Source organism: Candoia aspera, chromosome 2 (genome assembly GCF_035149785.1).
Source record: "Candoia aspera isolate rCanAsp1 chromosome 2, rCanAsp1.hap2, whole genome shotgun sequence".
In the NCBI taxonomy this organism is placed as follows: domain Eukaryota; kingdom Metazoa; phylum Chordata; class Lepidosauria; order Squamata; family Boidae; genus Candoia; species Candoia aspera.
In genome coordinates, this window is record NC_086154.1 from 132,777,652 (window position 1) to 132,802,077 (window position 24,426).

The 24,426-nt window shown below is 42.5% G+C and overlaps 2 protein-coding genes across 3 annotated transcripts in view; one reads left to right on the plus strand and one right to left on the minus strand.

Annotated features, from left to right (window-relative positions):
- The window catches only part of STAT2 (signal transducer and activator of transcription 2), a 30,387-nt gene extending 21,465 nt beyond the window's left edge, over window positions 1-8,922 (plus strand). For both annotated transcript variants that reach the window (XM_063293660.1, XM_063293661.1), the window contains exons 16-23: window positions 241-376; window positions 744-793; window positions 883-995; window positions 1,437-1,576; window positions 3,678-3,866; window positions 4,071-4,128; window positions 7,185-7,309; window positions 7,493-8,922. In XM_063293660.1, coding sequence (XP_063149730.1) covers window positions 241-376; window positions 744-793; window positions 883-995; window positions 1,437-1,576; window positions 3,678-3,866; window positions 4,071-4,128; window positions 7,185-7,309; window positions 7,493-7,674 — 993 coding nt within the window. In that variant the 3' untranslated portion in view covers window positions 7,675-8,922. The remainder of the gene's footprint in view (window positions 1-240; window positions 377-743; window positions 794-882; window positions 996-1,436; window positions 1,577-3,677; window positions 3,867-4,070; window positions 4,129-7,184; window positions 7,310-7,492) is intronic.
- Window positions 8,923-9,670: 748 nt separating this feature from the next.
- Window positions 9,671-21,052, minus strand: IL23A (interleukin 23 subunit alpha). Its single transcript, XM_063292957.1, has 4 exons — window positions 20,879-21,052; window positions 13,991-14,074; window positions 12,030-12,155; window positions 9,671-10,245 (listed from the first exon to the last, which is right to left on the minus strand). The coding sequence occupies exons 1-4, from the start codon at window positions 21,050-21,052 to the stop codon at window positions 10,099-10,101; spliced, it is 531 nt and encodes a 176-aa protein (XP_063149027.1). The 3' UTR covers window positions 9,671-10,098.
- Window positions 21,053-24,426: the final 3,374 nt, after the last annotated feature.

The following is a 24,426-nucleotide window of genomic DNA, read 5'->3' on the forward strand; positions in this document are numbered from 1 at the left end:
CACACCTACTGATTTGCAAGATGCCTACTTTCATATATCCATAGTACCCTAACACTGTTCTTGTCTTATAGCTGATACTTGTCTGAAAGCGGACAGAAACTTTATTCAGTCATTGACCAATAAAAATACATTCAATAAAACAAAGCATGTGCATTCCCTGGGGAGCCTTTGCATGATGGGGGGCAAAGAACAATTTAAAATAAAATCAAGTGCCTGATCAATGCTTTTTTTCCCTCCTAGAACCAGCTGTTTTTCTCCAAACCACCAGTTGCCACCTGGGCCCAGCTTTCCATTCTGTTGTCCTGTCAGTTCTCAGCAGCCACTGAGCGAGGCCTGGACCCCCAACAGCTCAAGATGCTGGGAGAAAAACTCTGTGGTAAAGTGGGAAGATTTGTCTATATGGGGGTGAAGCGGGGATTTTATTGACACGGGCGGGTCTGGATGGAAAGTCTTGCACAGGCGTATTCTGTTTGGCCTTTCAGCACAGAACTTTAGGCAAAATGGGGAATTATAAAACAGTCTTAAGAGCAGTGAATGTAGAACCAGGATTGACAGTAGTCATGCTTGATTCATTAGAGAGCTGTGCTCAGGGTCTTCAGTTCTGCTCCCCAGCAATTTCCATTCTTCTTGTAAAGTGAGACAAGGGATGGCAGCGGTGAAGGAAATGATCGTGTCCTGCTCAGCCATACATCCTTATCAAGGCAGTTATATGGCTTTCTCCTTGCTTTTTCTTCCCATCAAAGGGCCAGGTGTGAACTCACAGAGTACCATCACATGGACCCAGTTTTCAAAGGTAAGGAGTTGTCCCAGAAACAGCTCTTTAGGGCATCTGCCAGCCAGCTGGTAGCATCCTTGTTTCTCTGTCCTCTCTTCTTTCCCCAGGAAGCGGCTCATAACTTCCCACAGGACAATAACGTCAGCTTCTCTTTCTGGACCTGGATTGATGGGATCCTGCTCCTGATTCAAGAGCATCTGCTTCCACTCTGGAAGAACAAGTAAAGAGTGGGGAGAAAGGAGAAGTGATAAAAATGAGGACGTCTTGATTACTGCTAGCCTTTGGGGGACATGCCAAATCATAGATTGTTTGTTAAGGGGATAGTCCCTAATATCGGGGTAGTGGCAGCATCTCTCCCAGAAGATAGCCCTACCTGGGGAGGCTGGGACTTGGCACGTTCCTGAGATGCAGCTTTCCCCCATAGTCTTCAGCACCACATTGTCCTAGACCAGTGTTTTTAAAACTTGGCAACTTTAAGATGTGGGGACTTCAACTCCCAGAATTCACCAGGCAGCAATTTACTAAGAATGACCCTGTATGCAGGAACCAGGATTTGTAAAGTTACAGTGAGGAAGAGATGAAACCAAAGCTATTGGGAAAGCAAGGGAGAATGAGTGGCTTTTTCTGATGACGTATCTTCCCCACTCCCAAATTTGACTAGTCTCGTCATGGGATTTGTGAGCCGCAAACGTGAAAAGCACTTGCTGAAGAAGAAAAGAGCGGGCACTTTCCTGCTACGTTTCAGTGAGAGTATCCTTAACGGTGGCATCACCTGTACCTGGGTAGAGTTTAACAGTGATGGTGAGTTTTGGATTCTATCTTACTTTTTATAATCTTCAGTGATGCCTTGGAAAATGGCTTGTACCAGCTTATTAAGCTTTAGCATAATAATAGACCAGGGTTTTTCAGACTGTGCTCTGCAGAGCCATAGGATACCTTAAGAACTTGATGGGGTTCTGTAAGAGATTAAGGACAAATTTTAAAAGAGGCAGCCAATTTTCTATCCTTTGAGCTTTGCCGCTGGATCAGGGGTTCCAGGATTTTTTTTTTTTTTAACCAACAGGTCCTGTGGCCTGAAAAAAGTTTGAAAACTCCTGATTGAGCCGTTCAAGTCATTATTTAAGTCCTCCAGCTTGAAAAGACTGCTTTCAGATCCATGTTTAGATGGTTTCTGTAATGGCGCCAACTGCTTGGAAGCACATACACACTTGGAGATGTGGTGGACTGAACCCCCTGACTCTCACAAGGCAGTCTCTAGATTCTCCATGCCCCGGTTCGCTGTCCCCATCCAGTATATTCCAGTGCAAGGCTCTCTCTGCACTGTTTTTTAAATTGGGAGGGGCAGACTAGAAACACCTCTGTCTTCTTTTTCTTAGTAGCTGAGTCTGACAGGGCATTTGCTAAAGTTAAAGATGTCCCAGAATGAGTGGGAATGATAAAGAAAGCCAGACTTCTATTATGAATCCTAGTATTATATTCGAGAGCTGAAGACAATGGAGAAAGGGAGGAAGAAATTATAATGACTCTTGCAGCCTTTAACTCCGCTGCTAATCTCCAGACAGGAATATGTACATATAACATAGGTGGAAAAAATAGGGCCAAGAATAGAAAGGAAGAAATCAAAGAAAAAGATCCTGATCCACATCTTCTGTGCTTCCATATTTCCCGGTATGGCTATTTTCTTCTGATTCTGTTACCCTCCTCTGGGTTGGGACATTTTTCTTAACCAGCAGAAACCAGACTGAGAAATGATACCTTCTCCACCAAGGATGGAAGATAACAGAGCAAAAGTTTAAAAGAGTTTTCCTCTCCTCTTTTTAAAATCCTTCTAAGAGAGGAATTTTCCTGCTCCAGATTGGTTCATCAGAGTTTTTCACAGACTCTGATGGTTTCTGCTCACCATCAAAATTAACAAGTCAGATTTAAGTTTTCCCTTAACTTTTTCATGTCTGAATCTTTGGGGATTGAGTTTCTCCCCTTTCCTACAGTTTCTCTCATCAAGTACCATTTGCGCTCTTAGCAGGTATTGCCTTGTTATAAAGTCCATTACATTCTCTCTTTTAAAGTTTGTATCATCCCCATCTTGCAGAAGCTGTGAGGGGTGGGAATCCTCTGCCAGGGAAGGGGAAAGTGCTGTAACCTGTTGACTTTCAGTCTCTGAAGATCCCATTCCAAAGAGTTGTAAAAGTTACATCTATTTGGGGAGCAAGGAAGGTCAGAGTTACTGAGGTTTCCTGTCTGTCGTATATCGACTGTATCCATTTTCTGCTGCTTCCAAGGCTTGGGTGGTATCTGTGTTGTGGAAAGTACATGCTGTGTCTTCTTCCTTTTTCCCATTCTTGACTCCTTTCATAAATTTCCTTCACTTACGATATTTATGAGGCCAGTTTTAGTGAGTTGCAGCTGAAGCAGACAAGTGACTTCCCAGGTGTTAACAGTATATACAGTATGAACAGTATATAAAAAGAGCCAGGTTGGTCTAATGGTTAAGGCAATGGGCTAGAAACCGGGGTCTGTGAGTTCTAGTCCTGCCTTAGGCCTGAAAGCCAACAGGGTGACTTCGGGCCAGTCACTCTTTCTTAGCCCAACTCACCTCACAGGGTTGTTGCTGTGGGAAAAATAGGAGGAGGGAGGAGTATTAGGCATGTTCACTGCCTTGATTTATATATAAAAATAATAAAGGGATAGAAAATAAAATATTAATTAATTAATATAAAAATAAATTAACCGTATATAAAAATGAGAATAGCAAATGAAAAGGATAGGAGAGCTTAGATTTGGAGCTGCTCATCCAGTGCCATCATGAAGCCACCCTTCTCTCATCAAGCACATTGCCTCCCAGATTCAAATTTCAGGATGGTGCAGACATTTTTCTGTATCACTGAGATCCCAATTTCTGCAGGTACTCCTGAGATCCAGTCAGTTGAACCCTACACCAGAAACGAGCTGAAGTCCCTTCCACTGCCTGATATCATCCGAGATTACCAACTCCTGGCTGAGCAGGTCATCCCAGAGAATCCACTCCTCTACCTGTATCCTGACATTCCACGGGATGAAGCTTTTGGTCCTTATTGCAAGGAACGCCGGGAAGGTATTGGATCATAGTGCAAACATTTATCTCCCTAGGAATGATGTGCATTTCAGGAATTCTTCCCAACATGCTATTGGGTGACGGTTGTGCAGTCTTTGGACATTGTAATATCAAGGAAACTCTGTTAAATCTGGTGCAAGGATTGTAAAGTGTTGGTGGTGTTGCTGCTTCTCCGTCCTTTATATCCTGTTTCTTTCTTTCCAGCAAGCATGATGGAACAAAGAAAATATTTGAACCGCCGCCTGATCAGAGTCTCCTCTAAGTGAGCAGCACCATCTTCTCCTTTCTTTGTCTCTTCAAGCACTTAATTGTAATTGTCTCCTGCACCACTCCCAAATTGTCTTTGGTTCACCTGAAACCAGCAGTCTAATATGAACTCATTTCTCATGGGGTCTGTACCTCCTGATAGACATGAGAGGCTGAGCTAAAGAGGACATCTTGCTTCATCTCCTAGGGTGAAAAGCCTTCTGCAAAGGCCTTGACTTGGATCCAGAGAAATGCAAGCAGACAGTGCTTCCCCCTAGTTGCCCCCTTTCTTCCTGCCCTCCCCATTCTGAAGGGTCCCCCAGCTTTTGAGGCAGACTGCTTGGGGGTAGTAGGATAATTGTTTTCCATTGACATGTTTTTTCTCATATTTCTCTGAATCCCATGCCTGCATTTATAAAAAAATTTTCATTGTTACAAAGGCTAAGAGAAGTTAGAATTTCCAAACTTGGTTTGAATGGAATATACTAGACTAGAGAGTTCTGCAGTACATTATGCTTATATTTTTTAAACAATAATAGTATATTTTGTCTGAGAGTATAAAGGGTCTTATACTCGAATTTCCCCTGATTTTATCTTCAAAAATAACTGTGCAGTAAGTGGGCCTGAGAGCAAATAACTTACTCAAAGTCACTCAGTAATGGGCTTCATGAGTGAGTGGACTCTTGAATCTGGGTCTCCCTGAATATACAAAATATGTATGCAGCAGTGGGGTATACAAAGCACATTTTTTCAAATCTGATGTGAAAGTATATGGAGGTGAGGGAAGAGATTTTCCCCAGTCTTAATGATTAAATTTACTATATTAGTATTCAATTACTATTACAGTATTTCCTCTATACCATACTCTATAACTATTCTATTAATATTACCATATTTCCCCTGTACTATTACTATACTACACTCTATAGTATTACTATTATATAGCAATGTTTTCTTCTTACAAACACTGTTTTGCCTTAATTCCTCTCTGGGACCTCTTCTACTTTTTTCTTCTTCGTTAATGGCCAGCATGTAGAATACCTGCACCTTTCCACGCTGTGCTTGCAGTTTTCCTTGCTGTGCCTCTATACTCCTTTTTCCTCTGGACCATCCACTCCCTCTGAAGGAAAAACACCTTCTTTTGGTTGGCTGCTTTGCTCTGTTTGCTGGTGGCTGCAGAGCTCCCAAAACCTCCCCCACCGGTTTCAAGGTTGCAGCACCTCTGCCATGCTGTCACTGGGGAGAAGGCTCAGTGGGAGGGTAGGGAGGCAGCACAGGGGCCTGTAGTCTTTCTAAGCAGCCTGCTCTTCCACACGTTAAGGCTACGGTTATAATGTTAATTTTTTTTGTGGAAAACTCACCCCGTAAAAGCCAACAACCACAGAGGATCCACAGCTAGCTGGTCATCATTAATCATTGGTCTCTTGCACCCAGATGAGCCGAGAGTAAGAGCCCCGAACTTACATAGCTCTTAATGCTGATCGAAGGTGGTCTGAGCACACATATACTATGCATTAGGGGGAGACTTCAATAAGGAAAGATTTGCCTTACACGTGATAAGGATACAAGATGACTATTGCTTTACAACTTACAAAGACGCAAGAGAATTCTAAAGGGGGGGCAGGTGTCATTCATGGTGCGAAAGTCCTGCAGATCCCTTCTTTGGAGCTTTCCCTGTCCTTTACTGCTGGGGTGGGGTGGGGTGGGGTGTGGGGTGAGTTAAGGAGGCACATCAGTACATACACACCCTTGAATCTGCCGCTTCTGCTTGAGCATCAATTCTACAGGGGTTTAATCGCCAACAGACAACCAGTTGGCATCACAACAAGAAGTCCATACCTAAAGGAGCTACCAGAGAAATAGTGAGGAACATACATGCAATATGGTATCTGCATATAAAATGATAGTATAATTAATGTAAGCTGAATCCTGAGCCCATTTCGTCACCCCTTTGTATTCTAGTGTGGTTTTTTAAAACAAATTTAAATTTATAAATGTAAATTGACAAATAACTTTTATCGCTAGTCATAGCAGGCGAACTGCCCAGGGAAGAATAAATACTGAAGAGTCTGTTATTCATGAACAGTTCCTTACTGAGGACGGGGAACCTCTAGCCTGCTGGTCTTCTCTGGCCCCTCTTTCTGGAGCTTTGCATAAGGCTCTTCCCACTCTCCCTCACAGTTGGAGCTGGGAATTGTAGGTGCTTCCATTGGGAAGTTTGCCAAGCACCAGCTCTTTCTTTTACTTGACTAGAGGAAAGAATGACCAGGAAAGGGAAGTCCAGAGAGCAAATGGGTCTTCCTGTTTCTGGAGCTCCTTCCTGATGTCGTGTGTCCTGCACAGCAGTGATGACTTTGGCCTTTGGGTTGCGTTCTGCCGTGGGTTAGCTAATCCCTCTCTCCCTGAACCAGAGGCTGGCTAGCTAGGTGGGCACCTCTGGAACGGAATGGGGGAACCCCTGTCGTCAGGCCATTGTTGCTGCCGCCTTGCCCTGTGGGAGGTGCTGCCTCAAAACCTTTTCATATAAGTCAGTTGACTGGGGGCAAAGGCTTGAACCCATGTTTTAAAAATTGGAGAAATAAAATCTTAGATGCTCGCCTCAATCCTAAAAGAGGTTTTAAGAGGTTTCAGCTGAACTTCTTTAGGAAAAGAATTCCCCAACTTGGGTGCCACACCAGAGAAGACCCTGCCACCCATCCCAATTAGGGATGCTTCTGGAGGTTCTTTTTTTAATTGTATGGCATAGCAGTTGGGTGTTCATGCTGCTTTTTTTTTCTTGCTGGAAATCCTTGTGAGGTCCAGCAGCCAGAGGTGTAGACTATTTTGCCGTGACAAGTCACGTTGCCTGGGGTGCACCGTGAGGAGGCTAGTCTACATTGCACCAAGTTGGGCTGAGAGAGAGTGACTGGTCCAAGGTCACCCATCCGGCTTTCATGCCTAAGGCGGGATTAGAGCTCACAGACTCCTGGTTTCTAGCCCAGAACCTTAGCCACTAGACCAAACTGGCTCTCGCTTCTGCAGGTGATGGAATGCTTCTCTTTTCCTTTCTCCTACTAATTCGCCTCTGTCTAGGCAACCAGGGGAGACTCAGACGCCAGATGTGAATGAATTGCCTCCTATAAGCAATATGTCGATAACCGATGAGCTCCAGGAGAATCCTGAATATAAATTGGAAGACTTGCTGCTTGCCAAGGAAGGTACGTAATGGACCTGGGACCTCTTTGTTGGGAAATTGCTGTCCCAGAAGTAATCCTCCTAGGACTATAGTTGCAGGGGGTGGGGTGTTGTTTCCATTTTCTCTCCTTTCCTTTGGATTTCTCCCATTTGTTTTTCTGACTTCAGTTCCACTAATTTGTTCTGCTTTTTTTCTCTTTTCTTAGATCCTTTTTTTTCCCAGCCAAATGAAGGGCAGGAACTGCTACAGGACTCTTCCAACCCCTTTGAGATGCCACAGCTGAAAGTGGATGAATCAGATTTCCGATTTCCGTCCCCCATTGAAAATACAAGCAGTGGCAATCTTGGAAGTGAACTTGAGGATTTAATAATGTATATGTTAAGGTAGAAGTATAGGTCTGTAGATCTGCTCCCTTCATATTTTTGTGTAAACCAATGAATCCCTATTAATTCAGTGAAAATGCCAAACCAATTTGAAAACTGGAGCTTCCAGAGTTATTCTGAATATCTGGACAGAGACTGGCTACTGGTGAGGTCCAATGAAATGTGGCTGGATTCAGACATTGCACTAAGTCTTAATGTGGTTTGGATTTTGCCTGATAAGATGTGAACTTGTCAGCCATTGTAGTTTTTAACCCATGTCTTACAGCTTAGCATTATGTGTTAACCCAGTCACTGGATTTTTCAATGAAAAGCAAACCATGACTTAGCAGGATTAATTAGGTTTCAGTTGTAAAGTGAGTATAAAAAGAGCAGAAGACCCACAAGCCATGAGTGAATTTGGCCGGCAGCTCTACTAGCCAGCAGGAATATATTCAAAGTGGCTTCTGAGAGAAGACTTACAGAAGAAATGACAAGATTCTTTCCCCCAGACATACAATTTTCTGCATGTCCTCCTCCCCCCACCGCCATTCTTTCTTGCCTATAATAGATAATCAAGGGCATCAACTCATATAGGAAAAAAATTGTCTGGTTTCTCTTAGCTTCTCTCCAGAAGATCTTTGGACATACGTTTCTCCCATAAATTTCCATTACTTAACCACTTCACATCTTTTCTTATAGCTACTTCCTTATCCATGCCTGGCCTGGGGCAAACCTAGGGATGCAGGGTTAGACAACACTCTGGAGTTGTTGAATACTTTCTTCTATACCCACACCCACACCCTTGGCCTTGTTGGCTTAGAACTCATGAAAGCTGAAATTCACTGACTTCCAAAAGGCTACATGTTGACCATTTCTTGGTTAAACTTGGAGCAGTGTGGAGAAAAAGTTAAATAGCTTTTCATTGAGTTGAGGGATTTGCAAAAAGCATGTTTGGGAGAAGGAAATACTATTTATTAGAGTCCAGAAAAGTAGTGGAAGAAAAGACAACCAGAAATATAAAAATGATGTGCCTGTTCAGTTAATTGGAGAAGTTGGGGACATCTTGAAATTAATGGCTCTGTATCAAGCAAATTTATTGGCAGGTTTGTTTGTTTTAAGAAAAAAATACCACAGCTGCTGCTTGCTAGAATTAAGGTCAGAGTTGCTATGATGACAGCAATCAATGGCTAACTAATAGTGAGCTAAGTGGCTCTCATTTCTGTATGCCTTGCCTGCTCAGCTGTACATTTGTAGATAAAAAGATACTACAAAATATGATTTCTGTCTGCATTCTTTATGGGAAGCTGGCCCAGTCAAGCTGCTCTGGAATTTCCCATCATTTGGAGAAGTGTCAAGGACCAATCAGATCAAACTGTATTTTGATAAATTTGAGCAAATATGAGCTGCATCCACACCAACTCTTTCCTCAAATACATGTGTGTAATTTTTACTGTCCTCTGCAACTCTGGAATCTCTGTCCCTTTATTCACTGCTTTTATTTTAATAAAACATTCAGGTGATTGTCAAATTCCTGCGTTTAGCATTTCATTCCTGTCAGGCATGATCAATAGAGATCTGTAGATACAGATGGAGAGGTCTGGGATAATAAATTGTAGGGGTGATGACATTGGCCTGCCAGCACAGCACAGCTTTCATAACGTTATTTCTTCCTTTCAATTTTTTAAATCCACATGAAGTTTGGCAAATTCTGATTTACAATAAAATATTGAAATGGAAGTATTAATAGGGGACACTACCAGTGAAAGGGAAGATTCCAGGAAAACATAGAAGGCCAAGCCCTCTATCAATGGTGCCCCCATAGCTCCCGTCATCCCAGTGCTATATAAAAGATAAGTCAAAGAAAGCTGCTTAGATACCTTAACTAAATTTGTATATTGCCAGACTGGATGCCCTGCCTCCTTTATGATACTTGGGGGTGGGGGGACTCTCACTCACCTCTGTCTTTTCTCCGTTTATGGAACTGATGAGTACACTTCAACAACTTGAAGAATAGAATTTTATTGCAGTCAATCATACAAAACACTTCTCATAATCATCCTTCAAAAGAGGATGAACGTACATTTTTACATTGCAAATGAAGGTGTGAGATTCTTGAATGATTCCCCCCCTTTTTATATTAATAGTTGGCACCTAGTTTTCCTATACGTTCTTGGTCACTGGCACAGCAGTTCCCAACAGGAATTGGGCCATATAAATAAAAATAAATATATTAAATTAAGTATATTAAATAAATATGAGCACATAATGGACACATAACCTACTTCCCTTATGTTACCCCTCCCACCAACTTCTCTGTTCTCACAGATTTTTGTATTCCCAGGCAAGGAATTGCATTTCTGGATAATGAGTAAGTGCATTGAGTAAAGGTTTATAATGGAATATTCTCTCCCGCACCCCTGGCATTGTTCTAGCTCAGACAGTCACATTCCTATTTTAACGCTGCACAATGGGCAAGGACTCTTGCCACTAAAATGGCAAATGACTGCAGCCGCTGCAGGATGTGGTTCTCTATATGTGGGTACTCCCATGACTCTGTTTGTTCGGCTGGGCTGCTGCCTCCAGTAATAACGCTATCCTGTAGTTAGAAAAGAATAACGTAAGTCAAATATGCATTTTGCCCAATTACCAAGGTGTCTGTCCTTGTGAATGCTCATCCCAGCAACAAGTCTGGGTGTTCAGAACAGAAAATGGTTTCGCGACATCTGGGCTGGTGACTGACGGGCTGAAGGGAGACATCTGGGGATACAAGTCCCCTTGAGGAACTGCTCAACTTTCTTGTGTTTATATTATGAAAGTGATTATGAGAACTATAGGGGTACAGAAAACAGCTTTCCTGCACAGAAACAATACAAATTTTGAAAGAGAAAAGGCAAGTGAAATCAAGTAATAAGTAAGTGAAAAAAAGTGCAAAGAAAGAAGAAAGAAAAAAGTTACAAAGAAGCAGCTGCCGTTCTTAACAGCAATTACAAGTACATTTATGTTTTACGCTCTCTCTAAGGTTATAACGTTTCCTTCATCCCATAGTCTACCCTGTCTAATCATCAAGCTCATAAATCACAAGTTCGTTTTCTTTTTTCAGCAAAAAGTAATAAAGGTAGTTATTGTCCTTTCTCTAATCAAACAAGTCAGTTCTGCCATCTCTGCTACTTCTGTCATCACCAGCCATTCCTCCATTGTGGGTATTTCAGAGCATTGTTAGTACTTTCTTAACACTGATAGACTACAGTGGTTATTCATTCCAGTCACTGTGGTCATTGGGAAGACTATCCCAGTTACTAGGAAGGAGTCCTTAGGGTTACTGATACGATGTGCAAAAATATAACCAAAGGGATGTGATGTTTCTGCTGGAACTTTCCTCACTTTGAGGCAGCAGACAGCTAGCTTCTCCATTTCTATTCAAGGCTGCAACTGGGGTGGGGGGGGCAAGTGGGGCATGTGCCCCAGGCACCATGCTGGGGGCGGGGGGCGCCAAAAGGACAAAATGCTATTTGTATAATGAATGTTTTATTACTTTCCTCCCTCACCAACCCATGGGGGGGGGGGGCGCAGAATCCATATTTGCCCCGGGTGACACAGATCCTAGTTGCGGGCCTGTTTCTATTCACATGACAGTTAGACCATTTTAAAATCAGAAGGGACTGACATATTCTTTGCCATTTGGATCAGCCTATATTTAAAGGACGAGAGCCAGTTTGGCCTAGCGGTTAAGGCACCAGGTTAGCAACTGGGAGACCGGGAGTTCTAGTCCTGCCTTAGGCACAGGGCCTTGTCCAGGTAATCTGCACTGACTTGAAGGCGCAAAAAGGTAAAATAAAATAAAAATAAAGGAAGATCTGCCTACTTGTTTTAAGGAGAGAAACGTTCCTGTTTCTTGAGAGCTAATGTAAATTGGGTAGCAGAGGAGGAGACTTCCAAAGTACTGGTTGCTATCCCTGGCACAAGCTTTTGTCCCACTGGACTGGATTCCATAATTTGCATCAACACCTTTTAAAGTTTTTTTCCCTTTTATAGAATCCCTGCACCCCCTCCAGATGACACAGAGAGGACAATCCATCAGCCTACTCAGTATGAGAGATCACTTTTTCCTAGTACAACTGGATTCTGTCGCAATGCCAGAGGGACTCTTCCAGCCCACAGCATTGCCATTTCCATTATCCCCTGCTGGATTTGCTGCTGGCTTCCCTTCTAAGTCACCTTTGTTAAAGCTGTACTGTAAAGTAGCAAAATAGGCCCATCCAGAAGCAAAGATGGGACAGGTGGGGAAGATGAGGTGATCACCTCCATGGGTTTGGGTCGTGTTTCAGTGGCTTTTTAAATTCTTCTCCCTCAATATCCACATTACCTCTCCCGAATACTCACCTTTAGAAGGAGCTGCAACAAGTTAGTCACAGCAGTTTGGAGCTCAGCGGCGGAATCCGGCTTTAAATACTGCCTCAGAAGTTCCTGATAATGGCGAAGACCCTGGCGAATCTTCATCAGACACTGCTGAGACAGAGAGCAAAAGCCAGGGGCCATTTTAATTTGGCCGACAAACCAGGATCGGAGATCAGTCAGTAGAGTGGTGTTTCTCAACCTTGGCAACTTTAAGGCATGTGGACTTCAACTCCCAGAATTCCCCAGCCGGCATGTTGGGAGTTGATGAAGTCCACACATCTTAAAAGTTGCCACGGTTGAGAAACACTGCAGTGGAGTGAACTTACTCAAAGCTACAGGCTTGCTTGTGTGGATCTCTTCACTCCCTGGGTTGGGGAACTCTGGTAAGGACAGAACATAGGCAATCTTCTCCCCACTCCATCCTCCTTTTAAAATGCCAGCCTCAAGGCTGGTTTTAAAACATATCCTTTAAAATGGGTGTTCTGCTTCCTAAATGTGAATTATAAAGTCTGACTGAGGTTACTTATTGAAGAAAACAAGATCAGTTACTGTATGTACTACTTTTTCTCTTGTCTTGCAAAGCTGGAAGGTTCTTAATTCCATTCTGCCCTTCTTTCTTCACTGACTGCCAACTATAAGTACCTGTGCCTTCCCATGAAGACAGCCTTCACTTTTTTTTTCAACCAAAAGGACAATCCTGCAGCCTTTACTTTCAACTCTTTAATTATTCACTGGATGTTTATTTGTCAGGTGTAACCTAATTCTCTGGTTTCTTTCCAAAATCTTTTTTTTACAATCTGAAACTTTTGTTTTTCAGTCTCTTGACTAACAGTTTCAACAGGAAAATAAAGTAAGTCCTGAATACCTCCTGTAAGGTAAAGGTAAAGGTTTCCCTTGACGTAAAGTCCAGTCGTGTCCGACTCTAGGGGGCGGTGCTCATCTCCGTTTCTAAGCCTTAGAGCCGGCGTTGTCCGTAGACACTTCCGGGTCATGTGGCCAGCATGACGACACGGAACGCCGTTACCTTCCCGCCGAAGCGGTACCTATTGATCTACTCACATTTTGCATGTTTTCGAACTGCTAGGTGAGCAGGAGCTGGGACTAGCAACGGGAGCTCACCCCGCCGCGCGGTTTCGAACCGCCGACCTTCCGATCGGCAGCTCAGCGGTTTAACCTGCAGCGCCACCGCGTCCCTTAATACCTCCTGTAGAACTTCCTATTTTAGGCGTATGGCAAGAATGTACCAATAGTGAGGGATGCTGAAGGTCATAGATTGGCAACTCCTGGAAGACCACTCATGTATGCCACAAAGGATTTGGGGCTTCTTGGTTCAGACTTGGCATTAGCCAGATTTCTCAGGCAATCTTGTGATGGTTCTTTGTGAATGAGATGCATTCTCTGCATACTGCATTGTACGTGTCTAGCACAGTGTTTCTCAACCTTGGGAACTGTAAGAGGTATGGACTTCAACTCTCAGAATTCTCCAGCAAGCATGGTCTAGCAAGTCACCTTTTAGGGAAATTTGGCATGTCCACAATAGTTTTTCATGAAGGAAACCTCCATTTTCCTTAAAACACAATTTAAGCACTATTATTCTATGTTTCTACAATCATCTCCAGACTAAGGGCCTACAATGTCTTCACAGCATCATTCAGCCATCACTTAAGTAATATAAAACCTGTTTGCATAACTATTATTTTTGTACAATTACAAAGGGATGATTTTAGAAACTCTATACATCACTAGTGTAGAAATGATCTAAATGTGTAGAAAATAAACAGATGGATTATTATTTTTAGAGTCTTAACTGCTTTACAACTGTTCTTTAATTAGTAAAACCACAAAGACTACAGAAATCACAGTCCATAGAGTGAGGTATTGTTTTACTGTTTGTGATGTTTTTATGCTGTTCAATATGGCTGCTTGATTTGGATAGATATAATTACCATGCTATTCTTGACCAGGGAATCTGGATCACAGTGATCACTGCATTCAATCCGCTCTGGAAATGGAATAGTTGAGTTTATTTCCTAGGGAAAAAAATAGAGGCTGTGAGTGGTTTAATTATAATATAGTGCTGTGGTTCTCAAACTGTCACAGCACCTCAGAGCACTGTAGCAAACTCACAGAGGCACTACAGGATATTTTAAATTTTTGAGGGAAATATAGCAGTACAATACTCCACATTTGTTGGATACCACACAAACTACTATCCTAGTATCGCTGTGTTTTCCTTGAAAATTTAGAACATCCCTTGGTGCCCCATGAGTTCATTGTTTGTTAAGCCCATGGTTCTTAAACTGTGTGCCTCTGGTATAGCGCATAAGTTTTGTGTAGTTTCATTCACGCAATACACTAAGCCAAAGCCAACCAAACCATGCTATTTTGGGTAGGCTGACCATATTTCCTTGAGACAAAAACGGGACATTGGGATGGCAAAATGGGGCAGGGCTAGGCGACGGGCAGGATCGGCAGGCAGGAACTTCTCCAGTTTTCTCAGGCCGGGAATCTTCAGATTCCTTCATTTGCGAGAGGCAAGGCTGGGCTGGAGAGTCTAGAGAATGGTTGTCCCTGACAAGCCGTTCCTCCTCTGGCCATGCTTTTACGTTCTTTTCTTCCTGCCGTTTCAAGGCAGGAGCCAATCCGCTTGCCCTTTGATCACCGCCTATCAGCTGATCCTGTTTTTTTCTTTTTAGGTTTCCCGCCGGGTTGAGCTCTGCGGCTTTTTTCCCACCATTTCTGCTGAGCTCCCCCTCCTTCCACTCAAAGTCAGACTGCATTCTGACAGGTTCGCGGGAACTTTCAAATTTTTAAGTAAGGTTTTTAAGAAAACGGGACAAAATGGACATTTATATTAAAATGATGGGACGGTCAGGAAATGTTAAAAAAAGGGACTGTCCCATTCAAAAGGGGATGTATGGTCAGCCTAATTTTGGGGCTCTTCCTCAAGGCTGACTTCATCTGCATTCATCTTGTCCTCGAGTCAGTAGACAAGAGCTAGGGCAGAGGTTCCCAAGTGCTCTCAGTTCATGGCACCCTTAGTGTCTCAGTAATTTTTTCACAGAGCCCCTAAGCCAAAAAATTGCAGAAACCCCAGCTTCATAAATGGATGTTGCAAACACTCCAAATATCCTGCAGCACCCCTGTGAGTTCACTGTGATGCCCCAGGACACCACAGCACTCAGTTTGGGAACTGTACGGTTAGGGAACTTGTGTTGCCACTAGGCTGTGCTCCATTCTGCCTAGTGATGAGGCTGGTGACTGCAGTCATTACAGGGTTAATGTGGGACAATTTAAGGGCAGCAGTTGGCATATTACACTGGTCGCATTTCCCCTCCCATACAGCAATACCTACTGGTGGGAAGAACAATTGCCAATTGCTGTCCTAGTTCATTCCATGCCCTCAGCTGTGCCTCTAGTCAATTTCATCTCAGCCTCTGTCCCTCCCAACCCAGCCAGGTGCAAGGGAATGGCCGTGCTGGCAATGTGTGGCCTGGGCAGCAACACCTAGAAGTAGCCCATGGGCTTGGAGTAGGCAAAGTAGCACCACCTGCCCCAAAGTAATAAAGCTATGGAGGGTATGGCCATGGGAAACCCTTTCCCAGCAGAAGGCATGGAAAACTCGCAATGCACTCATTTGGAATAGAACCAGCAACAAACAGCTGGCACAACTTGCCTCTTTTCTACTTTAAATCAACTGGAGCGCCAATTTTTTTTTTTAAACAGATAGGTCTAGTGCTCTTTCCAAACAATACTGAACAAGCATTTAAAACCAGGTCTAGCACCCTCCCAGAAGAGTACTAACCATATTTAAGTGCTGATGCTAATCAGGCATTAGGCAGGCAAATGTCTCTGTGGAAATCACAGAGTTTGGTGTTTGGTCTCTACTGCAGCAGAAACCCAAATGTCCATAGAGGGCAGTGCCCTGTGACTGGAGCGGTCTCAAATGGCCAATAAGGGATGGGCAGATTCCAGCCCCTGCCTTTGTGGTTATTGGCCAATATTGTCAATGATGAATCCAAGGTCATTCATATGGCAAGGCTTGGGTTTAGAGAAGGGGGAAAAAACACCACTGGAAAACTAGAATGGCTAAAGATGGAGTTAGGCTAAATCTGCAACAGGCCAGGCATGAAAGGAAAGTGACATCATGTGAGGATACGTCCTTGAAAAACAATCAGTGAGGCCTTCTTTGGCTATAGTACTGGAATGTGAGAATGAGCCCCGTATGTGTCCATATCTGTATGTAATTCTGTTACTGAAGTGTAGTGATTAAGGCAAAAAAAGGACAATGTAACTCTGTGCTGCATCATTGGAAGGCTATTTTCAAATCATGGGGAAGAATGCTTATTTATTTTGTGTTGGTCAGATCCTCATCTCAAGTGCAGTATCGCCTACTGGGCACCACCCTTTAAGAAGGATTCAGACAAACTGGAACAGAGAAAGGCAGTGAAGATGATTAGGAGATCAGAAGCTAAGTTCCATGAAGAGAGATGGAAGAATGTTTAGCCTTGAGAAGAGAAGGCTGGATGAATCAGGGGAGGAAATGAGATACAAAAGCTCTCTTCATCTACTTGAAATGAAGTCACACAAAAGAAGGTCAAAACCTGTTCTCCATATTTCCAGAATGCAGGACACAAGAATAATATATTCAATACTTCAATTAAATGTTAGAAATACTTCCTACTAATATTAGGGAGAAAGCCAGTTTGGGGTAGTGGTTAAGGCACCAGGCTAGAAACTGGAAGACCGTGAGTTCTAGTCCCACCTTTGGCACAAAGCCAGCTGGGCGACCTTGGGCCAGTCCCTCTCTTTCAGCCCTGGGAAGGAGGCAAGGGCAAACCACTTCTGAAAAACCTTGCCAAGAAAACTGCAGGGACTCAACCAGGCAGTCGCCAGGAGTTAAAAAGCTTGCTTGAAGGCACCAAAACAACAACAATAATATTAGGGACCATATTCATCTGTGGAATTTGCCTGGTCCATGCTTGTGTAAAGAGACAGAATACTCAGTGTCCCTTCCTTACTTGAATATGGGACAATTCACAATCCTGTGTTGTGATTGCCAGAGATGCATTTCACACCCTCATTTACTGGTCTTCTGCAAGTTGGCTGAGACCATCTGGTATGAGTGGCATTGGGATTTAGATGCTGGTTATTGGTTGCTGATTGTGTGGGCACCAGTCTGTATTGGGATATCTATTTACATTAGTTTTGTTTGATAGTTTACTATTGTATACTTTCGTGAACACTAGGAGTCAGTTTTGAGCCAGGCAGCCTGAACTAAGGATAGAAAAATAGAGAGATGATTAGAGATGATAGAGATGGATGGATGGATGGGTGGATGGGTGGATGGTTGGGTGGATAGGTGATAGATGATAGATGATAGATGATAGAGTACTTTGATAATAGAACCAGTCTGCCCCCACCCCCTTCTCTGGATGTGTTCAAGCAAAGACTGTGCAGCCATTTCTAAAGGATTCTTCAATTTGGAGTCCTGCAAAATTAAATTAAATGACCCTTTCCAACCTACATTGCTAATTTTTTATGACTAGGACTACAGAGACAGAAGCTCACATGATCATAGAGCTTACTCGGTGACTTTCGGCCAGACACACTCTCAGCCCAAGCCACTTCACAAGATTGTTGTGATGGTGATAAAATGAGGAGAGACAGCCCCCCCACAAGAAATTTACACCTCCCTTGAGTTCCCAGAGAAAAGGCAGGATATAAATGTAATAAATAAATGATGAGAAATATCAAATGGAAAAGGTGAGATAGTTTGTTCTCAGCAGTTCTGAGAAATGGATCTTGTCACATCTGTAGGTTTTATGACAGTCTAAGAAAAGGTGAACTGCAAAATGTGGTCTTTTATAGGAGCCTAATTCTCCTCTGCATCTGGTTACAAGTGACCAATTAACAGAGACACAGAGAGATGGACAGATGAATACAAATGATAAAAAAAAAATAAAAAATGGGTCTCAGATGACAAATCAAAGGTGAATCCTAACTGGCTTTGAAAATGTGTAGGGCAACTAGCTTAATAGTACATTTACATTTACTCTTTACCCCAACCTCTGATGAGGGAGAATGAGACCCCTCACTTCATTGCACTTGCCATCTTTTTTATTATTTATGTTTTATTGTAATTTCTTTGATTGTTGCAAGTCATTGAGAGTTGGCCAGTATACAAGTTTAATTTATTATTATTATTATTATTAACCAACAAAACAAATGATGTCCAACAAGATGTTGTACACATGAAGCATACTACAACTCTTGATTTAGGCTAATCAGCTGAAACTCATTTAGCAGAGCCTTAGCTACAGAGGAACCTCAGACACCTAAAAATAATTTTATCTAGATTCATGATGCCTGAACATTAATAATTATGCTACATCAGTGTGGCTAAGCATTGGGAAAAGGATGTTTTTCCCCCCCTTAATCATGTGAACACAGGGGCCAACCATGCTGCAATACTAGAATATTAAATGGAGAAAAAGCAGCAGTTGCATCATAATACACGGTTTCAAAATGAAGAGAAACAAGATTGAATATGAAACTTTTAAAAGCATATTAAGTTGGAGGTGGGGGGAATTATTTTCTATTAAAAATATTGGAATCAGATGTAAGTTTTATTGGGATGAAAATATTCTAGATAACAGCAAAAGTGGTCAAGATTTTGGAATGCCATTTTACATGAGAATATTTTGGAATGGCTTTCTCAGTCAATATTTGCTTTCATAACTGGATTTTGTTTCACTTTCTTCATCAGCTGTGCTTATGGATGTACTGGGAATTCTACTCTGCATCCACTCTTGGTTACTGTGGTTCCTGGGTACTAGGTAAAATGGTTGCCTGGTAATGTCCTCTCACATTTAATGTGGGATAAATTAAGGAAAGCAGTTGATAGACTCCCCTGATATCACCTGCCAGTGGAAAAAAAACACCACCAGTCGCTCTTCCTGAGGATGGAGGGAAGTCTTGACAGATTATTAGAACCTCTCTCAAAACCTGGGACTGAGCTATTGGATTGGAAGGAGGGGATTCTGCGCAGGAAACCAGGAGAGGAGGTGACAGGTGGAAAGAAAGGGGTATTCCCTGAGTACCATCCATTTGGAGGGCTGGCAGAAGTGGGGGGTCCTATTCTTAGACATGTGTCTTTGTGGTTTCCTGGAAAACAACAAGATCCATATTTTCAAAGTAGCACTCCCAACTTTTCCTACCTGAGAAGCAGGTGACAGATGGGGTTGTGTGGCAATTTGGAAGCTAGCTGTATGGAAATCAGGTGCCTGGTCTCTCCAAAATGATCAGGGAGAATGGATGGATGGATGGAGGAGAGAGAGAGAGAGAACAGAAAGGTTTGCCTGTGCAGCCTAAAATTGCCAATAGGACTGGGCAGATCCCAGCTCCTTACCCCATCATCCTCAGTTTCGTTGTGTAATTAGTTTCTATGGCAGGACATGTGCTGGGAGAAATGTGAAAACAGTATTTTAACCCTGGACTATATAAAGAGGGACTTGAGATAGTTTTTAACAGTTAGTGAGGCATCTTTATGCTTTGGTTAGCAGACTATGAGGAAGAGCCCTTATCTGGAGCCAATTCATGGCAGATGTGATTTTAGGACCATTCCCAATTCTTGCCCAATTTCCCTCATAAAAGGATATTTTCTTGCTACATAATTCCTGGTTCAAGCCTGTTCTCAAATCTCATCAGCTTTCCCATGAAGTACTCCCCTTTCACTGCTTTCTCCTATCTGAAAACAAACCCCCCTTCCTCAGCCAAATTCTTCTCCTTAAGCAAAAAGAAATAACTCAACTGGAAGTTGCCTTCCCTTTCTCTTGCCTCTTTCCTTAGTGAAGGGATGCATGAAGAGCCCAGCCTGACAGGCAGCTGAAATCACCAATCATTGTTGACTGTAACATTATTAAACATGTAAGCCAAAGTAATAATGCTAGCTGCATTTGGTGTTAGAAACATAAATGCACATTAAATAAAAATACATATTGTTTCTGACCTGACTCCACCAAGTAAAAAAAAAAAAGACTAATTTTGGAGCCTTCTACTCTTGTATTGCTCTTGATCAGGAAGATGCCACACGATCCTGCCTTAGGCAAAGGAAAACTCTTCCTCAAAGTCAGACCAAGCATGGCTCTTCCAATCAAGATAAGATATATTTAACCCTCCACACACACTTCATGGCTGCCATTTGCATTGCAGGAAAGAAAGTGCCCATTGGAAAATTTTCTGATACAGCCGTGAATCCAACCCCATTTATATAACTGCTAAGACCATCTTTTTGCAACACTCTAATTCAGTGTTTCACAGCCTTGGGAACTTTAAGAGGTGTGGACCAACTCCCAGAATTCTGGCTAGAGAATTCTGGGAGTTGAAGTCCACATTTCTTAAAGTTCCCAAGGCTGAGAAACACTGCTCTAAGCCATTCTTTGCCTAACCAAAGTTTACTAAACAAACCACATCTGGCTGGGTTGACACAACATGGTAAATCATAAATCACAGCTTTCAAAAACGACTGGCTAGAGGGATGCATACAAGGATTTCAGTCTAGTGTCCCACCTCTACTTGAAGATATCAACCATGATGCCCCACCATAAAACTGTAGTCCCATTCAGATCACTCAGCTGGGAGGAATGCTCAGTCATTCCCAACTAACTAAACCCAAGAAACATTTCAATTTGTCAAAAAGAATTAATAAAAGCCTACATTTTTGGATTCTCCTTATACAGTACTCTTATTTCCTGCCCAGACTTCCTATCTGGAATTTGGTCCCACTGTATTTTGTGAAGAAGATAAGGCATTCGACTCCTGCTTCTACTCACCATCTGACTCACATTCAGCTTCCACAACTGCCTGAGGACCTCTTGTGAGGCATTTTTGCATCCATGCCAGTCTATATCACTTTCCCTGGGCAGCCTCATTCCTCTGGAAGCAGTAAATAGGAGGAGGAGGTAAAGAAGGGTGCTCTGCAAGTGACTCTGTAGGTTGAGCATCATCTCTGAAGATTTTAGACTGAACCTGGAATGATGCTAGAGAATCTTATTTGAGGCTGGGAGTTAGAGGATCATATTTATTTTGCTCCTATAGGTGACTCAGGCAAATAGTGGGGAATTCCCCCATTGGGTAGACAGGTGGGGGTGGTATTGCAAGTACACTTACATCAGCTAAGTCCAACAAGGGCAAATTAGAGTGACAGAGCTGAGTCCACCAGAAAAGCAGAAGTGATACCCATTTTTGGGCTCTCCAAAGATCAGTAATCTCAGAGATCAGTTCATTTGCCTAATGATGCCCTGGGTTACAACACTGACAGCTCCAAACAGGCTGGGCAAATCATAAATCCCCATTTCTCTCCCTACCTGTAAACATACACAGAGAGAAAAACCCCATAGTATTTTTCTGATCCCAGCTAATATCTATATAAGAATCAGAAAATGATCATGGGAGAGGAAAAGAGGAATCCAATCTCCTGTTCCCCAACTGACAATATATACTCAAAAGAACATACTTTTGTTCCTCTTCAGGGAATTGAATGATTTCTATTCACCCCAACCTACATTATTAATATTCATGTTTAGATACTTGTGCTGTTCAAAAATGGAATAAAATCTAGGAATCCGAGCCAGCAAAAAAAGGCCCATGTAACACCTTTGCTGCGTGAGCTGCATTGGGTGCCGGTTTGCTTCCAGGTCCTATTCAAGGTGTTGGTTATGACCTTCAAAGCCCTATATGGCATGGGACCAGGCTACCTGAGGGACTGCATCACCCCCATCACATTGACCCATCTCACCCGGTCAGGCAGAGATGGCATGCTACGGACCCTGTCCATGAGAGATTGTTGATTGGCAGGGTCCAGGAAGAGGGCCTTCTCTGCCATAGCCCCCGCCCTCTGGAATATGATACCCCCAGGGATAAGTCAAGCCCCCATTCTCCCGGCCTTCCAGAAGGGGCTCAAGACCTAACTGTGCCACCTCGCTTGGGGTGGGAGGAGGGATAGTTCGTCATGGGGATGGCTGGCACCTTGATGCAGCCTGGGTAATTTTATCAAGACTGTGATCTTACCATCTTGGGTTTTAGAGTTCATATTTATATTTTAGAGTTTTTAGTATAGTGTATATGTATATTTTATAATGTATTTTTAATTGATATTTATTTTTTACTGTTTTAAATTTGCTTGTAAACTGCCCAGAGTCACTGTTGAGATGGGCAGTGGAGAAATGTGATAAATACAGAAATAAACAAACTATTTTTTTCCACTATGAGGCTGCCAAATCCCACAACTACTAATCACACTGATTAACTTCCTTGGGGGAGCCTCCATTTAATCACATCTTTTACTGATGACCACTTTTATGTTAGAATTTCTTCAGATCTCAGGATACAAATCCTGGGGAACCCAGTGGCAAAATACAACTGACTTCTGCCAGACCCATCATTTGCTGGCATAACAGTATTAGCGTAAGTGAGAAAAGAATCAATTAAACTGTTTCATGAAATTTCCTCAACAAGGATTGCCTTCAAAATGATCATAGACTGGAATGTGACTGCCAGCTCACCATTTTTATCTTCCCAGAACTGAAATCACAAAGATGGCGCTGAAACCACTCTTGCTGGCCATTACAGTCGTATGTGAGCAATGCTCACTTTGGCAGCTGATAGGCATTAAAATGAATGAATCAGGAAATGAACATGGATGATACCCACTTCCTTAGCTTAGATAGGTTAACAGGTCAGAAGACCGGGGTCCGAACTAATGGCTTGAGAGTATCTGAGGAGGCAGTATTGCTGTAGCAACAGGTGTGGACCTGAATGGTTCCTTGAATGGGGATCACCCACAATCCTGTAGCAATAGATCCCTTACTGTATTACCAGTGTTCAAGGGTGACTGCCAGTCCTTTCATAGCCAGCAAAGTATCCTTCCAGCACAAAAGACAGTTGCTTGGAAGTTCTCTCTAAAATGCCGAAGGAGGACTGGGCATTTTGCAGATGGACCATTGAGTGGAATGGAACACTGATTGGCAGGAAGAGTGGAATGGAGTAGAAAGGACAAGGCTCCACCAAGAATGGGAGACAGAACCGCTTCATACTTGCAAATCATCTAATCCTCGGAGAATGGAGCCTTATGTAGGCACCAGCAGACTTAGAGGAAATGGAAGGTTTTAAGGAAACACATAGAAAATCAAATGTTTGTTTGTTTGTTTGTTTGTTTGTTTCAAATTACATGGCCACCCATCTCACCCAAGTGACTCTGGGTGGTGAACAGGGTCAAAATAATAACAACAACACAACAAAAGTAAAAATGAAAGGAATGACAGCCAAGAATAACTAATATCCATATTACGTTATAATACTATATTATATGGTTTATATGGTTATTACATTCCATATAATATAGGTGTTATAATTAGATATAATTATATGGGGATACACACACACACGCACGCCATACATACATGCATACATATGGAAAGTACGAACTATATACTATATATATATATATATATATATAGGCTCAACTCTTTCCAACTTCACGGACATGGAATTGCCTGGTGATCTCCCATCCAAGTACTAACCAGGTTCAACCCTACTTGGCCTTTTCATATTCAGTCTTTGTTGGCTAAGTGCGATGATATCAGTCAATTATAAATGCGCACAATTAAGTACCTTTATAATCTCCTATAATTAACTGTAACTACCTTAAAATTATTACAGCATCTCCTTAAAATGTATGGAAATACCAATGCAAAATATTGGGTAGATCATTGACCAGATAGACTTGAATGGTGCCTCAAAAGAAACTCTGACTATACTGGAGGAAATACAAGCAAAAAGACATATTCTCCCCACTTGATGGAACTGTTCTGAACTCTCATTTCATGGAATGTATGATGATGTTTGGGTGAGTATATTTTTCCCACTTGTCATTGGCTTTAATTTATTTTCTTTCATGGACTTTGGACAACCCAAATGACAGACCCTGGCATAGACAGTGTTTTCACTATCTTTGCAGTCTGAGAACATGTTGTCTCTCACAAAACTGAAGGCAAGGGAGGGGCTTATAGGATATTAACCAAATCCTGATCATGAAACTAGAAGGACCAGTAGTCAGGTGTTCTTCACTGGCCTTCTAACCACCCAGGACCTCTTCACCATTCACCAGTTTAACCATTCACCAGTTTAACACATTATTGTTTAACACATTGTTTGGGCAGGCTCAAACAATAACATGGGAAAGAAATCTTTGTGGGACTCGTGTGCAGCAGAGATGCATTGCTGTATAGGAAGGGAATATGGAATACTGGTGTTTGAATTTGTGGCATAACAGCTTCCCATTTATTTAGCTTCATTCAAAGAATCTTAAAAACATTAAGTC

Excerpts from the sequence above, each read along its gene's own strand:
- IL23A (XM_063292957.1), bottom strand. The coding sequence starts at position 21,052 with ATGATGCTCAACCTACAGAGTCACTTGCAGAGCACCCTTCTTTACCTC. Across the intron at positions 12,156-13,990 it reads CCCTGGTCAAGAATAGCATG|CAGTGTCTGATGAAGATTCG; the intron begins GTAATTATATCT and ends TCTCTGTCTCAG. Across the intron at positions 10,246-12,029 it reads TGTTGCAGCTCCTTCTAAAG|GATAGCGTTATTACTGGAGG; the intron begins GTGAGTATTCGG and ends TTCTAACTACAG.